The sequence below is a fragment of the Chionomys nivalis genome, chromosome 20 (assembly GCF_950005125.1).
Source record: "Chionomys nivalis chromosome 20, mChiNiv1.1, whole genome shotgun sequence".
NCBI classification, from domain to species: domain Eukaryota; kingdom Metazoa; phylum Chordata; class Mammalia; order Rodentia; family Cricetidae; genus Chionomys; species Chionomys nivalis.
In genome coordinates, this window is record NC_080105.1 from 6,696,886 (window position 1) to 6,714,107 (window position 17,222).

Below are 17,222 nucleotides of genomic sequence, written 5' to 3' on the forward strand. Positions count from 1 at the left end.
ACCTTGAACTCCCGATTGATTGGGATTTTTTGTTTGTTTTCTGTTTTGGAAACAGAGTTGCTCTCTGTAGTCCAGGTTGGCCTCGAACTCACAGAGATTTCGTCTGCCTCTGCCTTCCCAGTGCTGCCACATTTGGTTTATGGGATGCTGGGAGAGTAGGGCTACCGGCTTGGCCACAGGCTCCACGAGATGAGCTGCAGCCACAGGCTGCTGCCGTGTGCAGAGGGGAGCGCAGGGAAGTCTTTGTCCTCTTCATTTATTAATTTAGTTTTTACAGAGACACCATGTGTCCCAGGCAGACACGAACTCAAGCTCTTTCTGCACTAGCCTCCCAGGTGTGCACTTGCATGCCAGGCAAGGAGGGTGCAACGGAGGCATAGCACGGGCTAGACTTGGTGGGGGGTGGCCATGATTTCAGACAGAGAAAAGACCAAAGTCATCCTGAAAACTGATTTATTGAAAACATCATCAAGATGGCTCTGCTGGCGAAGGTGCTTGCGGCTAAGTCTGATGGTTTTAGTTCAGTTCCCTGAACCCATGGTATTAGTGGAGAACCATAAGGGGACCATGAAGTGTGTCCTCCCCTCCCCCACAAAATAAAGAAATCTTACAAGCAAAGCAAAACCAGTGTAAAGACAGAGAAAACGGGGACCGGTAGCATTCATTACTCTGCTTCCTGATGGGGCATAGTGCGCCCCGTGCCTCATGCCTCTGCCATTGAAACATCCCCACTGTGACAGGCTGTATCCTCAATCTCAGAGTCTAATAAACCCTTTCTCCCTTAATTTGCTCTGCCTGGCATCTGGTCACAGAGAAGAAACGTGACCAACACACACGTCTCAACAGACAGAAGCAGTATGCACAACCCTTACCCCAGCACTCATGAGGTGTGAGCAAGAAGAGCCTGGGCTACGTATGACCCTGTCAGAAACAAGAAACAAAAGCAGGAAAGGAGGCCAGGCAAGGTGGCGCACACCTTTAATCCCAGTTTTGGTTTTTTTTCGAGACAGGGTTTCTCTGTAGTTTCGGAGCCTGTCCTGGAACTAGCTCTTGTAGATCAGGCTGGCCTCGAACTCACAGAGATCGGACTGCCTCTCCTTCCTGAGTGCTGGGATTAAAGGTGTGCGCCAGCACCGCCCAGCCTTGGCTTAGTTTATTTGGGGGGAGGATTTTTTTTTTTTTTTTTGAAGTGATGTCTCACTATGTAGCCTTAACTAGCCTAAAACTCACTCTATAGACCAGTGGTCGTCAACCTTCCTAAGGCTTTGATATGCTCCTCACGCTGTGGTGACGCCAACCATAAAGTTATTTTGTTGCTGCTTTGTAACAGTAATTTTGCTACTGTTATGAATCATTGTAAATATTTGTGATTCCCGAAGGCGCCGAGATCCACGGGTTGAGAACCATTGCTGAAGCCCAAGGGGGTCTTGAACTCAAGAGATCTCTCTATCTCCAGAGCGCTGGCACTAACAGTGTGTGCCGCACACCCAGCTTGTTAGGAAGGTGACTCGGGCACTGGAACCGCACGGGTCAGAGTGGGATAAACTTAGAGATAAATTTTTCCCATCCCTGAAGTGGATGCAGCTTCCAAGTTTTCTCTTACCTAGCTAAAGTTCCGTGTTTTCACTGGGTGAAACTGAAGGGGTGGAGTCATCCCTCCCAGTTCAGCCAATGGTATGGCCCATTTCCCAAAGCAACCCTGATTGGTCCAGGACTGCATGAATGTTAGTTAACCCCTGAGACTCAGGCGCGTCCTCTGACCACTCATACACACTCCACACACTAAAAAAAAAGCGAATGAATAACGTTTACAAATAAAAATTAGGGGCTGGAGAGATGGCTCAGTGTTTAAGAGACTGGCTGCTCTTCCAGAGGACTGAGGCTCAACTATCCACAACTGTCCATAACTCTAGTTTTAGGGGCTACACTCCCTCTTCAGGCCTCCAGGGGCAGCAGGCATATGCACAGTAGTGCAGACAAAACATGAACACGTAAAAATAAAAATTATAGATGGCTACCTAAATTCTATAACCAGATCCTAGCTGGACCCATTTTTTAAATTTCAGGATGGTTATTATGCACATATCCCACCATGCACTTGAGGAGGTCAGAGTATTTCATAGGGTCCTGTTCTGGGCGAGTGGGCACTGAAGGAGGCAGCTGCTTCCCAGCCCAGCCTGAGAAGCCCACTACAGAGACAGAGGAGCACGGCAGCCATGTTTCTCAGTCATCAAAAGGAACAAAGGTTTATTGAACACGGGGCTGCAGGCTGCTCTGTGTGACCCCCGAGCAATTCTGGTCCAGAGAGGAAACAGCCTGGTCAAGTTCTGTCACTTGGTCAAACATTTTACAACAAAATGTATGGCTTGAGCCCACAGCCACCCAGCTTCCAGACTCAAAGGTGGGCTTTGCAGAACAAGGCAGGCAGGAGGGTGCTGGCAAGGGCACTTGCTACTCCAAGCAGCACCTCAGAGCTGGGAACTCCTGCGTCTGGGATGGCTCTGACTATACAGTCTTTGGATGTTGGTCCTGACCCTTGAACACACATGGTCCCTCGGAAACTGAATTGGTGGTTTCAGGAACATTCCACCCTCCTTGATCTCCAGGGAAGGAAAGCTCTGACCCTGTGCAGAGCTACAGTCTCTTTTCTCACTTACAGGGTGATAATTTAAAATGCTGGAGGGGGTTTCAGCAGTGGCCTGTGCTCAGCTGCTGCCTGCTGTAGAGTTAGCATGCAAATGAACTGTGGCAGGCAAGCTGCTCCAGAAGCAGAGCCCGGTCTGGGCCCCTGAGGAACACAGCAGGCAGCTCCAATCAGAACTCTGCCCTTGGCAAGAAGTCCCTGAGAGCTGCAGATCAGTTGTCATGGAGACATTGACGGTCTCTATGGCGACAACTGCGTAGGACAGGACCCTGGAGGGGAAACCTTGGAGGGACAGGTGTTCTGTTATCTTGGACACCAGAGTTTGGTCTCCATGGCAACAGCTGTGAGGTTCAAGCTGTCTCGGGGAGGGACTTGGACGGCTGAGAAGAGCTGGAGGTGCACCTTGGGAATGGAGCAGCTTGTTTCCATGGAGAGGCCTAGAGAAATGAATGCTGGGTCACCCTGAGGGCTCAGTGGGGAAAACAGTCTCCATAGTGGTCCCTCAGGTTGGGGACATTCGGAAATGGAGTGGTAGGTGTCTGGGCTCTAGGCCAGTAAGAAAGGAAAAGTGTGGAACCGGGTGTAAGGGTGAGAGGACAGGTACTTTGTCATCTTAAGAAGCCGAGCAGCATGTCTCTATAGCAGGTGAGATTTTCAGGGGTTTCAGGGTGAGGAAATGATGTCTTTGGTGACAGCTCCAAGGAGCCTGCGAAGGGACATTTAGGCGAGTCTAATCTCTGGCCAGAGAAATACCTGAGGGTAGGCATGGCCACTGTTCCTGGGAGCCAGCTGGGGACATTCTCCCTTGAAGCCAGAGGTGTTGGGACTCTCTTCCATAGTGACTGGGAGCTAGGCATGTTACCCTGGAAAGTTAGACTCTCTGGAAGAGCGGAAATACCCAGCCTCTGCGCCACCTGCCGGAACAGGGCGTGGCCACCTTTTGACTCGTAGTTTTCTGTTTCTTCACCAAGTAATGAGGAAAAGTCAGTCGACTGTCTAAGACCAGCTTTCCAGCTCCTGGGAAAGGCAGAGGGTTTGTGTGGCCAGTCTCCAGTTAACCCTGGGGGTCCAGCCTCCAGGTGACTGACAGGGACTGTTTTCCAGGAGGCCACAGAAAGGTTTTTAGGAAACCGTGGGGTCCTGTTGGTCTACTGAGATCCTGGGGGTTGGGAGCGGGAAGCGAGGCTCTTCCAGACAAAGTCGCGAAGATAGGACATCCACTATCCAGAAAAAGTGGGCTTGGCCACTATCAGGGTGTCTCAGAGAGCGGCACAGTCAACCTGCAGGGCACTCTGCAGGGTAAGTCGTGTATCAAGGAGACCTCAGGAGGTGTGGTCAGTGTCCTAAGACCACAGGTAGTTGAGTCTGCCTTCAGCACACCACGGGTTCTCTGGTATGTAGTCTGTCTCCATGGGGTGTGCAGGGCCCCTGGATCAGCCACCAACATCCCCAAACGCCCGTCCTCGCAGTCCTAGACACGCAGCGGGGTCCAGGCAGCCGGGTCCCTCGACCCTCCTGCCCAGCCTCCTCCGCCCTCCCAGCCCCAGCCCCAGCCTCCTGGAGCCGGGTCTGGGGCACCTGGAGCGCGGTAGCAATAGACGCCGAAGAGACGTCGTGAGGCGTCGGGGAAACCGAGGCTGCGGACGCCCGGCCGGGGGCCCCCGCAGCGAGTTCGCGGATTCACGATGGGGTAGCGCGCGCTGCCATCGGCCAGCCAGCCGGCAGTGCAGCGGTCCAACAGCTGCAGCTTCCAGGCGGCGAACAGCTGCCCGACCTTGGCCACCGTCGCACCGCGAGCCGCGCAAGCGCGAGCTGCTCCGGCCAAGGCCACTGGCCGGAGAGGCTTCAGGAAGAACACGCGGCCTGCGGGACCCGGGGGCGTGTCAGCACCAGGCCGGGGCTGGGCTCTCAGGGCTCCTGAAGCCTGAGGCTCCCAGCTCCGGGTCCGTCCCATTCCCTGCCATTGACTTCTGCCAGTGCGAAGCCGGTGCCATGTGGCATTTTACTGCCCCCCTGTGGCAGCTCTGGAAAGTCTTCCTAGTAGCTCAGGGCAAGGCGGAGGGGGCGGGGCCTGATTACTTAGGGGTGGGGTCGATGATCCTGGAGGCGGGGCCTATGTACTTGAGGGCCATCTCAGTCCACTTGAGAAGGTTTTCGCCCCTGAGCCTATGCCATTAGGCGGGGATCTGTGCTCTTGGGCGCATGGTCTAAACTCTTGAAATGGACCTCCAACCACGGGGCAGGTCCTATGAATTTCCGACAGGCCTTTCTCTAGGGGTGGGGGGAGACTATGCGCTTGAAATGGGCCTCTCTCTTTGGGCGGAGCCTATTGTGCGAGTATGGGGGAGGGGGTCTTCACTCAAGAGCCTGTGCCTTTAGGGATGGGGCCTATGCACAAACAAGACTCTATGTTTCTCAAACAAGACTCTATATTTCTGAGACAAACTTCCCTCCATCTGCCAGGCCCTATGACTAAATGGTTAGGGCAAGGAGTTGGGGACTGTGCTCTCGGCGTGGATTTTCTTTTCTTTTTTTTTTTTTTTCCTTTTCGGACTTTCGAGACAGGGTTTCTCCGTAGCTTTTAGTTCCTGTCCTGGAACTAGCTCTTGTAGACCAGGCTGGACTCGAACTCACAGAGATCCACCTGCTTCTGCCTCCCGAGTGCTGGGATTAAAGGCGTGCGCCACACCGCCCGGCTTTCTTTTCTTTTAGGGGGCAGGGCATATGCGCTTGAGAGAAATTCCTTCTAGGGGCAGAACCTATGCACTCAGGAGTGAGACTACCCTCCATGGGTCAGAGCCTGTGCATGTAAGGCAGGTGTCCCTTCAGGGAGAGGTCATTTGAACTTGAGGGGTGTGCCTTGTCCCAGGGAGAGGGCATAATGCTTAGGAGGAAAGAGAAAAAGATTCCCTGGGGGCAGGGTGGGGGTGGGTCGGTGGAACCTATGTATTTGTGGGTGGAGCCTCACTTCAGAGAAGTGGGTCTAAAATTTTGGGGCGGTTTCCTTCCAGAGGCCAGGACTTAAGCTTTTACTAGAGAAGGGCTTAACTCACCAGGGAGGTTGGACGTGAAACAGAATGCGTCATAGCGTTCCTCAGCGTTATGGCGATATCCATAATTGCGCACGCCTCCGTTGTTGGTGCCTTCGCCAGCCCCATTGCTCCCTGCCCCGCCACAGGGCTCTCGGGCCTGGCTCACTGGGTACTGCACAGAGCCATCGCGCAGCCATCCTGCATTGCACCAGTCCAGGCCATCGCGCCAGGCTTCGTGCAGCTGCTCGGCGGACGCCAGAATGCCATCCTGTTCAGCGCAAGCTCGCTGTGCTTCCACGAAAGTCATCTTGTAGCGGCCTCCACGAGGGTGATAGGGGAAGACCACGCCTGGATGAAAACAAATGGGAACCTATCAGGGTACCCCAGTTTCTCATGCACCTTACATGAACCAGAACCTTCCAGTTCATTCTTCTCTCTGGCCCTCGGGTCTGGCCACACCTCTGGCCAGCTCAACACACATCCTTGGATTTATGCTTGGGACTTGTCCCTCCTCCTTAACATACTTAATCATGCCTACTCCTCTTCTATGGTCGGAGACCTTTGCTCATGTTCTTCTATCCTTTTCTACCTTCCCTATTCATCCTTCAGAACTCAATTTTTTGTTTATTTTTGTTGTTGCTGGTTTTGTTTTGGTTTGGTTTTTCTAGACAGGGTTTTTCTGTGTAGTCCTGGCTTTCCTAGAACAGGCTCTTGTAGACCAGGCTGGCCTTGAACTCACAGAGATCCACCTGCCTCTACCTCCCAAGTGCTGGGGTTAAAGGTGTGTGCCACCACCACCCGATAAACTCAACTCTTAACCCTCCTCAGTCCCAATGTTCTGATAATCCCCCAAAAATGAATCCTTCCCAAAGGGACCACGGAGCTGGAAATGCTTGTTCCTAGCGTTGGATTCCCCCACACTAGCTCCTGAGAAGTTAGGCAGAGTGTCGAGCTTCTTAGTTTGCCGGTATTTATATTTAAAGTGCTTCTGCAGCAACCTCAGTGTGACGACTCCGAACTTGTTGCTTCCTAGACTCACAGATGCCCAGTCTCCTGTGGCTCATCTCCTGGCTAATAGCTATCTGCCTAGGGGATTTGGGGGAATTAAATCAGAAGCTCCAGAGCGCCCTTCAGTTAAGTGGCTAGCAAACAGAGAGCATCTAAGGAAGCCAGCTACTATGATTGACCACTGTTAAAATGTTCAGAGAGACCAGCAAAGTGGCTCAGAGGGTAAGGGGATTTGCCAGCAAGCCTGAGGAGTTGAGTACTATTCCAGGACAGAAGGAAAGAATCCCTTCTCTAAGGCTGAGGAGTTGAGTACTATTCCAGGACCGACTGGCAGAAGGAAAGAATCCGTTCTGTAAGTTGTTTGTGACCTTCATGCAAGCACCATGGCAGATGCACACTCATATGCACACACACACACACACACACACACCACAAATTCAATAGACTTTCCTTTGAAGATCAAAAGTTCAAAGCCAACAGGGGCTCCATGAAGCCCTGTCCTAATCTTAGAGCTAGGGCAGGAGAGAGAGATGGCTCAGCAGTTAAAATACTTTTTGAAGGCCTTTAATCACAGTACTCGGGAGGCAGAGGCAAGTCGGTTCTCTGTGAATTTGAAGCCAGCCTGGTCTATAGAGAGTGAGATCCAGGACAGCCAGGGCTACACAATGAGACCCTGTCTCGAAAGGGGGAAGGGAGAATTCTTGCTTCTCTTCCAAAGGACGGTGAGCGTTTTCCCACACCGACCTCAGGCAGTGTACAACCACCTGCAACTCCAGCTCCAGGGGATCTGAGGTAGGACGCCTTGACCACACATTCAAGCATACACATATCAATAAAAGCTGTAATAAATATTTTTAAACGAACTATTCCCCTGCCTAGTAAAATTTCCACTGTGCCAACTTGATTCGGTTTATCCCACACTGTCCCCGCTTTCTCATCTGCCCACGCTTCGGTCACCTTCCAGGTCCAGCTTGACTACGCCGGCGTCATCCTCTAGCTCATTGGTGACCTCACACTCGTAGCGTCCATAGTCCTGCAGGGTGACATTTCGGAGGACCAGGGAGGCGTCCCCGGGCCCGTCGTTCTGCAGCTCAGCTCGCCCTCGGTAGGGACCAAAGGCTCTGTGCTTGGTACCCAGAGCCACGAAGACATCGGTGAAGGCCAAAGGGTCTACCACCTTCGTCCACTTGAGGCGGACGCCGTCGTGATCGTGAGCGGCCGCCTCGTAATGGTAACGGCAGGGTAAGACGATGGTGCCACCGCGGTGGCTCACCACCTGCCCGGGCGCCGTCTGCACCACCACTGAGCCGGATTCGCCCTCTGTGGGGCGACCAATCAAAGGTCAAAGGTGCGGTAGCGAGGGACCCAGAGAAGTGATGCCAGAGATAGGAAAGGAGGCCCAGGATAGGAAAGGAGCTCCGAAGAAACTTGAGTGTTAGGGACCACCGCAACCCGCCACCCTACCCCAACCCGGTCGTTCGCTCTTACCCACAGTCCCGGGGGGTGGGGGGGGGTAGAGGGCGGGGAACCAGAGCTGCGCACAAGACTCACCCAGCACGTGCACGACTTTCTTTCTGCCACGCTGCGCCCCGACAGGCACGGGGACCAGCAGCAGGAATCCCCAGGCGACGGCCCAGAGCGCGTGGGGACCGAGGGCCGCCGGAGCGCACGCCTGTAGACACAGGAGCTGTGTCCAGCTCTAGTGTCCGGACCCTCCGCAGCTCGTCTTGCCCTCCCAAAAGGGTCTCAACCTTGGAGCTGTCCGAGTGTCAGATGATTCCTCTCGCCCTCCCTCAGGTCCCCACCCCCGCTACCGGAGCGCACGGGAGGGGGAGCAGCAGCCCGCACCGGGGCCCGCAAGGTTATCAGCGCGCCAGGAGACTGCAGCAAGCTGGGCAGCATGAGCGGGGGCTGGGGACAGCGAGACAGGTGCGGGAGGAGAGGGGAACATTGGACTACTGAGCCAGGCCGGGAGAGACAACGGGAGAGAGACATGCAGAGATGGAGACTCAGAGACAAACACAGAGACAGAGACGGAGAGACGGAGACCCAGAGAAAGACGCAGAGACAGAAATGCAGAAGAAGACAGAGACTCAGAGGCAGAGGGAGGAGAGACTGGTAGGGAGAGATAGGGAAAAAGAAAAAGTGAGCACTTTCCCTTCTCCCCCTCTAAAATAAGCGGTAGACATTAAGGGGAGCAGAGAGGGAGAAAGTGCCAAAGAAAGAAAGAAGAGGCAAGAAAAAAACAATAGAGGGTGGAGAAAGGCAGAGAGGAGAGAGGGAGGGGGAGAGATAAAGGCGAGTTCGGGAACCCCGTACACCACTGCACTCACCATCCTGCTCGCGGCCCCCCGCAGAGCCGCCTGTGCGCTTCCAACTGCGCATGCGCACAACGTTCTGGACCGCCGGTCCCGCGGGCCCGTGCGCTCCAGGCGTTTGCCTGCAAGGGGAGGAGGACTTGGGGCATTAAAGGGGCAGCGCGTGCTCACCGCGCCGGGAGGGGGCGGGCAGCGCTGAGCTGGGAACATGGTGATAGTGACCCTGACCTATCGCGACCTCCCAGCCGTGAGGACTATCTTGGCCAGCAGACGAGTCTCACAGGCCTCAGTTTGCACTCCATGCTTCAGTTGCCCTGCAAAGTAAGCCCCATTAGACTGGAGCCCAGTCCCTAACTCAGCTGTGCCCAGGTATGACCTTGGGTCAGAATCTTCACTTCCCGTTTCAGGCTAGACTGTGGAGCAGTCTGTGGAAATCATTGGATGCCCCCATTTGGTTATGCTGTGCTCTGTGTGTGTGTGGTATGTGCACCTGTGTGTGAGAGTTCAAGCGAGTGTAGCTCAGAGGTCAACATTTGGTGTCTTCCTCACTCTCTACCTTTTATCTGTTTGTTTGAAACAACCTGGAGCTCACTGTGTATCGATTAAAGGCATGCAACACTACACTCAGCTTCTACCTGAACCTGGAGCTTGCTGGCTCTGCAGAATCTTTCTTTACTCCCTTACCCCCCATGCGTGCTGGCTACTTTCTTATGTCGCTGCCATGGCCACTTACTTTTACGCAAGTATTGGGGGATTTGAACTAAGGTCCTCATGCACATTATTGACTGACAGACTGTCCCTGACCCTTTTATGTATGGAGGTGTGAGAATGTCGTCCAGATTGGTGACCAATTTGCTATATGGCCAAAGATGATCTTGTCCTCCTGACGGTCCTGCCTCTCCCTCCGCAGTGCTGGGATGACAGGTGTGTACCACAGCAAGCTAATATAGTGCTGGGGGCAAACCCAGGGCACTTTACCAAGGGCTGCATCCACAGTCCTGGTTGTGCTGTGACTTCCCCAGTGTGACCTTATGCATGTGGCCAGCCATACTGAGAGACTCAGTCCTCCTGTCTGGAGGCTGACTGTGAGTGTCCTAGTGACCTGGCCTCTCTGTGGCTGTGAGTGCCTCACCCTCTCATGGGTACAAGAAGATGGTCCCTTGCTCCAGCTCCCTAAAACACTCAGGTGGTGATGTCCAGGACATCAAAAGGGTTTTTATTAAAAGGATGAGGGGAGGTGAAGGGTAAATTCCAGGAGAGGGCATTAGAGTCCTTGTGGCTTTGGGGGGCACAGTGACATAGCAAGAACATCTCGTCATGGGTCTCCTACACTTCTTTCTGGCCTGGATTGCAATTCTCCCAGATGTCCATCCGGTTTTAAAAGGGCCAACCCATCCTTGCAGGGCAAGGCCTGCTGCATAGAGGTCCTAGCAGAGAAGTGTACATGTTCACTGCTGCTTCTTGCCTTGGCCCTGGGGCTCTGAGGGTGGTGACCGCATGAAGAAGGCAGGCCACCACAGGCAGCGGAAAGCCAGCAGGTGTGGACCCAGTGCAAACAGCATGTTGCTTAGAAAGAAGGTGGTCCAGGTGTCCTCAGGCACGCGGTAGGTGAAGGGTGTGCGCAGGTGCATGGAGGCACCCATGTGTGAGAACTGCGCCTGTCAAGGACACAGGAAGGAGGGCAGGTTAGGCCAGCACCCTCAGGCCACCACCCACTGCCATGTCTTCCCTTCCCAAAACAACTGTTTAGCAATAAACATCCCTGCCTCTGACTTGGATCCCATTCTTCCTCCTCACAAATGTAATCAACTCGCAGAGACTTCCTGGGCCCCCTGCCTTGGCTGGTTGTAGGCATTTTCTCTTCCTACCAAAAACCCAGAAATAGCTCTGAGCCCTCCAATGTTCAAATAGCTTCCGTAGCTCCCACCCTCCCTTCATATGCCTAGAGCCTAGAGTTCAAAGTCTTCAACATCCAGCTCCAATTTTTGCTGCCTTTCTATGCTGGTCGGCTGCCTTTCTTGCACTTTCCCTTCATGGGTCCCAGTCTTTCTGCTATGCAACTGCTCTCAGCCCCTGTCGCTCCTTCTCTCTACGCTTCTGTTTGTTATATTTTGTTTTTGATTTTTATGAGACAGGGTTTCTCTGTTTAACAGCCCTGGTTGTCTTGGAACTTGCTCTGTAGACCAGGCTGGCTTTGAACTCACAGAGATCCGCCTGTCTCTGCCTCCTGAATGCTGGGGTTAAAGGCGTGGGCCACCTTGCCTGGCTCATTAGTTAGTTTGTCTGTTTGCTTGTTTCCAGTGCTGGGGAGATAAAAGCTATGTGCTTGTACATGCTAGACAAGCACTGGACCCTGGAGCCATATCCCAGCATGGTTCTTACTAGCTTGACTAGGGGGCTTGGAGCTACTTGTGTGCTAGAGGTTATACACATCCAGCTATCTCCTTCAGACTAGGGAATTCTGGATCACTGGGCCTGGGCTTCACCATCACTACCCCACTCCTTACCTGGCCAATGGCTCCGGCAAACACCAAGGCCCAGTCTGGCAGCCAGGAGCAGCCAGGGAAAATGAGGGCATAGGCAGCCAGGCAGTAGAAAGGCAGAGCATAGAACAAATACACCAGCATCTAGGGGAGACCACAAGCTGTGAGAACTCACGGTGGGGGCTCTACACGGGGCTCCTCACCCATCACACACACTTAGCTGCCCAGATGGTGCAGAACACTGGCCTAGCAAATTGGAACACCCCATTTCCAAGACTAGTATGATTGACAGGGGCATGTGATTCGAGCTGGGCTAATCAGAGCCTCTGTGAGACATGTTCTTAAATCCTAGCATTTCCAAGGGCGTTGATGAAACCCCCGCGGCGTGCTTCTGGGACATGATAGGGAGCCTTGCTAAGAAGGCACAGCCAAGCCATATCTTGAGCACTTGGATCCTGCCACACCTGAAGGCATCTGCCTGGCTGGCATGGCTTTCAGGTAACTGTGTCAAAGATGTGTGGGCAGGTCCACAGCTTTCTCCTTCCACCTATCCTCTTACCTGCAACTTTGGGTAGGCCACAGGGTCCCGCAGGTATGGCTCATATTGGTAAATATAGATGAAGCAGGCGTCTGTGGGGCAGTCAAGCACCACCTAAGACACACAGATACCCACGGTCCACCTCAGTCCTCTCACGAGGCTCCTCCCCACTCCAGCTCTCAAGTCAGCCCACACCAGCCACTCTGATTCTTCTCAGCCCTCCCTAGTTCTCTCCCTTTGGTTATGAATTCACAGTAAGAGAGCTGAGAAGAGGCTCTGGGGAACAGGCCTTTGTCATGGAAACTTCAGGTCAGACAGTGAGGGACTTTCTTGAGTATGAGATAGAAGAATGTGTCTGTCCTTTTGACAATGAATAAGGAAATAAATTTGGGAGAAGAAAGCTGAGAAGGGAGTCTGGAAGTGGAGGAGGGAGGCAGCTAAGGCAGACTCACCAGGCCCCGGAAGAGAGTGAAGAACGCAGCGAGGACGAGGTACATGACCAACAGCAGGTCGGCTGGACGCTGTAGGAGGCCTTTTTTTTGCTCCTCCTGTACCTGGCCCATGTGAGAGAAAACCAGAGCTAGCCAGAGAGGCCTGGAGTCTGGCAGATGCTCAGTAAATGCTCCCCTATGTCTTTTGAGAACCAAGGAGGCTCTCCCAAGTAGACAGTCATTGCGTCTTGAGCTGAGGATTGAGAAAGGTCTTGTACAGGCTGAGCAAGTGTTCTACCTGTGAGCCAAAGCCTAGCCCCTCACTGGGGGATCTAGGCCAGTGTTGAGCCACACTTGAGTCCTTGGAGTTTTGAAACAGTCTTACCATAGAACTTGTGCTGACCTTGAACTCAGTCTCCCCAGTGCTGGCGTGATAGGCAGACCACCATTACCTGGCTTTACACACAGCCTTTGATCCACTCTTTCACGAACTGTGTACGGTGGAGCACTCACCATGTTGGGGGTGTAGGAGGTTGGTGCATGGGACTGGCTGAAGATCTTCACACCAGCCCAGCATGGGACCAGCATGTAGAGGATGGCGAGGAAGAAGGCAGGTCTGATCTCTGAACTGTATTTACCTGCCGGGACGGAGAGCATATGACTTGGGAAGATCTCCTAATGGCAACTGAATCACTCAGGAGCCCCACCCGGACGTCTGGAGTTACACTGTTCTTGCTCAAGCGCTTCCATGGCTTCCCAGGATGCTCCTTGCCCTAGCCTAGCTAAGTTTAGCCTAAACACAGGCCTGACACGTGTGAGGACATCTTTGTTTCCCATCAAATATGTCTCTTTGCTTAGTATTTACTGAGCCACTTCAACCCTGGAACTTGTCAGCATGCCCCACCCCAAAGACCTACTTAAGAAGCTTTCGCTCTGCTCCCAGGACCCACCCTAAAACTCCTCCTGTGTAAAGAACATTCTGGGCCTGAAGAGGTAGCAGGATTAATGCCGTCTCCCTTCAGTGGAGGGGTGGAGTCTCAGAGGCTGTCTTACCAAGGATGTTTCCTGGGAGGAACACCAGGAGGCTCATGGCGAAGGACCCCAGCCAGTAGAGCCCAAGGTTCCGGTACCTTTTCCTGGGAAGTGATAGAGGGGTTGCTGTGGGCCACTAACCCTCAATCTCAAGCCCCTGTTAGGGCCCAGAGGCCACCTTGGCCCTTCAGCTGGGTTCTTCTTGGGCTTTATTTATTTATGGGGATGGAATGTGGGTCTTGATCATGCTCAGTATATGCCAGGATGGCACCTCACACAAATCAGTACTGGGAATCAGCCAGGCAGTGGTGGTGCATGCCTTTAATCCCAGCACTCGGGAGGCAGAGGCATGTGAATCTCTGTGAGTTCGAGGCCAGCCTGGTCTACAAGAGCTAGTTCCAGGACAAGAAGATTCAGATTTTCTTTGTCTTTTTTCTTTTTTTTTTTTTTTTTTTGTTTTTTTTTTGTTTTTGTTTTTCGAGACAGGGTTTCTCTGTGGCTTTGGAGCCTGTCCTGGAACTAGCTCTGTAGACCAGGCTGGTCTTGAACTCACAGAGATCTGCCTGTTTCTGCCTCCCGAGTGCTGGGATTAAAGGTGTGCGCCACCATCGCCTGGCTGAAGATTCAGATTTTCAATGGGCTGGAGAGATAGATGGCTCAGTGGTTAAGAGCACTGGCTGCTCTTCCAGAGGTCCTGAGTTCAATTCTCAGCAACCACATTTTGGCTCACAACCATCTGTAATGAGATCTGGCGCCCTCTTCTGGCCCTCAGGCGTACATGCAGGCAGAACATTATAAATAATAAAAAATAAAATCTTAAAAATAAAAAAGCACTGGGAATGGTCCCAGTGGTACAGAAGATGTGGGTCTCCATCCAGTCACACCTGTTAGCAGTCTCTGGAAACATCTTTTAGCCATCCATGGGTGACCTGGGACCCACCTCACCTTTTCCGGATGGCACCGGCCATGGCCAGATAGAGTAGGTAGTGGACAGTACCATCCCAGTAGCAGATGAAAATGCCATGCGCTGTGCGTAGGTAGGGCTCCCCCTGTGGGCAAGGATGAAACTCAGGAGCATGCATGGTGGGGCCAGGACCACCTCAAGCCACCTCAGTCTTGGTAGCCACCACCTACCTCCTTGGTGTAGAAATCCATAAAGCCCACTATGTAGCCATCTTCTTGGAGTGCAATAACGAGGTCCACCACCGAGGTGAAGGAGAAGAGCACAAAGACTGGGGGGAGATGGGGGGAGTAGGTGTGTGTGGCTACATGGGCAGGGCTAGGACCAAGTGCACATGTGCTTAAAGCCAACACAGTGGCAATTTGGGCCTGTGCAACCCCAGGTTCTGTTCTTTTGATAAGATCTGAGTCTGTAGCAAAAATGGCAATCCTGCTGCTGCAGCTTCCCAAGTGCTGGGATCACAGGCCCCGCAACTCTGTACTTAGCTTTTAGTTTAGCTTAAAAGTGGACTTGCAACATCAGGTCCAGGGTGAGGACACCAGGCAAGCCTCCAGGTCCAGGTCATGCATAATAGCATGTCATTCTACATATGTGACGGAGGAAGCACAGCCAAGGCCTCAGAAGTGCCTGGTCTGGAGCTGAACAAGGTGCCATTGTTATTCCAACACTCAGCACTGGGGGCTGGGAGGTGGGAGTGGAGGTAGGAAGATCAAGTTCATGGTCAGCCTGGACTACGTGAGAGGGCCTAATCTGATGGGACTAACTAAGACATAACTGGTTCTCTCTTGAGTTCCAGTTCTGAAAGAGGAGGCTTTGTGAAGTTCTCCAATCTAACCATGTTCCAGGCCCTTTGAGTTCTACAGTTGAATGGGAATCCTTCAAAGAGTGATGGAGAATCTTGGTTGGCCCCTAGTCTAGAATGGAGGCCTTTTCCAGACAGCCCTGTTTTCCACCATCTCCCAGTGACTCACCAGCATAGAGAGGGTCATAGGTGATCTCCCCATGAGACAGACTGTAGACGGCCATAAAGAGCAGACCCAGTATCAGCGCACTCATCAGCACTGCGCACAAGGGCCTGTGGGGGGCACCAAGGGACACATGCTTGGGTGAGACCTCTTGGAGTTACTCAGGAAGCACCAGCAAGGTAGAATGAAACTTGCCTTCCCCATCAGAGGCTTCTTGCTTAGGATTTTTACTTGACAAACTCCCACTCATCCTTCAAGACCCCTGTATACATTGCTCTTCCTGGAAGCCCTCCCTGATTTCCCTATTCCTTTCTGTTAATTCCAGTAATTCCATCATTAGCTGACATTCATTCATTTGGATTTGCCCAGTTCCTCCCAGCTAAAGTCCAAATGCCTCCATCGGCTGCACCCTATCCTTGCCCAGATCAACCCCACCAACCTGATAAGACAGGTCAGCTAGTTGTGAAGATAACAACAGAAGCCAGGTCTCTGGGCTTCCATTAACACAGCTGGATAAATAAACTGAAACCCAGAGAGGAGAATCCACCGTCTAGCGTCGCACAGCAAGGTTTTGTCCAATTCTCTTGCACTACCCAGACCCACATTTCATGAACGTCAGCCTGGTTTTACCCAATCAGCAATGCCAACCAAGTACCTAATTGCACAGAACTTGTGATCCTCGCCTATGACTATAGTGAAACCTAGCCAGAGGAAGGAACCGAGGTTTCCACAGTGCACTTGGCTCACTCAGATTCCCAGAAGCCAGGTATTGCTGCCCGGAATTCAGACCTATGGCTAAACTCTTTCTATCCCATTATTTGGGTCCGCTGAACTTTGGAGTGAGGGACTTGCTGGACTTCCAGGGTCTAACTAGAGATAGAACACAGGGACGGGGTGGTCACTGCGTGTAGGAGAAAGTTATTCTAAGCCTGAGACAGAGGCGATGGAAGAGGGCATGCGTGCCAGGGGAGCTGGGTCAGTAGAGCTTTATCTAGAACAAAACTTTGACCCTAGGCGACTTTGGAACTTGCGCGGAGTGCATCCCTGGAATAGTCATAAACGTCCCAAACATGAAGGCTTCATATCACTTTTCCACAGAACCTCACCACAGCATCTCCCTGCCTCAGCGCAGCGGGAGGAGAATCTCTGCTTGCATGGCCCCTCCCAGACCCAGCTCCCATCTCCCGGGCTCCACCACCCCTCATCCTTCCTCTAGCCCGGTGGTCCTCGCGGACGAAACGCACTGTGAGAACGCCGAGACTTGGTTGAGCACGTAGGACAGCGGCAGAGCGCCGAGCGACATCGCCGCGGTCTTGCCGGCTAGCGGCGGGATGTCCATGGCAGCGGCGCCCCGACCCCGGCGCGGCCTCCGGGACGCTTGGCTCGGCGACCGCAGCGAGTCTGAGCTCTGGGGTGCCAAGGACCTGCCCTGCGCAAAGGTCACCGCACGCTTATCGCAGCTGCCACCCTTATCCTTTCGCTCGCCGGGCCAATATGCGGGGTCCCGCCCCCACGAGGCTCCGCCTCTCTCGCCCCTCCCCCGCGTCCTTTCGGCAGTTGCACAGCCGTAGCCACGCCCCTCTCCACTCTTAGCGGCAGCACCGCTGTAGGCATTCCCCTTACCTCAACTTTTAGCCCCACCTCCAGATCAAATTCTCTAGCGCCCCTGAACTGTAGCCACTCTCTTTCACCAGAGTCTACAACAGTCCCCCGACCCCCAACCTATTCCCTTCATAGCCTCTGCTCTGCTGTGGCCATGCCAGCAAAGGGCGATCCTCCCTCCTGTCGCCATCTTCGACAACACCTGGCT

The 17,222-nt window shown here is 53.3% G+C and overlaps 2 protein-coding genes across 2 annotated transcripts; both read right to left on the reverse strand.

Moving 5' to 3' along the window:
- Positions 1-2,082: 2,082 nt before the first annotated feature.
- Positions 2,083-9,102, reverse strand: Hapln4 (hyaluronan and proteoglycan link protein 4). The gene is made up of 5 exons (XM_057752972.1): positions 9,018-9,102; positions 8,236-8,356; positions 7,642-8,004; positions 5,698-6,024; positions 2,083-4,507 (listed from the first exon to the last, which is right to left on the reverse strand). Exons 1-5 carry the CDS (start codon positions 9,018-9,020, stop codon positions 4,116-4,118), a joined length of 1,206 nt encoding a protein of 401 aa, XP_057608955.1. The 5' UTR covers positions 9,021-9,102; the 3' UTR covers positions 2,083-4,115.
- Positions 9,103-10,283: 1,181 nt separating this feature from the next.
- On the reverse strand, positions 10,284-16,810 carry Tm6sf2 (transmembrane 6 superfamily member 2). The gene is made up of 10 exons (XM_057752800.1): positions 16,657-16,810; positions 15,419-15,522; positions 14,621-14,718; positions 14,432-14,535; positions 13,508-13,590; positions 12,968-13,092; positions 12,476-12,577; positions 12,045-12,137; positions 11,510-11,629; positions 10,284-10,660 (listed from the first exon to the last, which is right to left on the reverse strand). The coding sequence occupies exons 1-10, from the start codon at positions 16,749-16,751 to the stop codon at positions 10,451-10,453; spliced, it is 1,134 nt and encodes a 377-aa protein (XP_057608783.1). The 5' UTR covers positions 16,752-16,810; the 3' UTR covers positions 10,284-10,450.
- Positions 16,811-17,222: the final 412 nt, after the last annotated feature.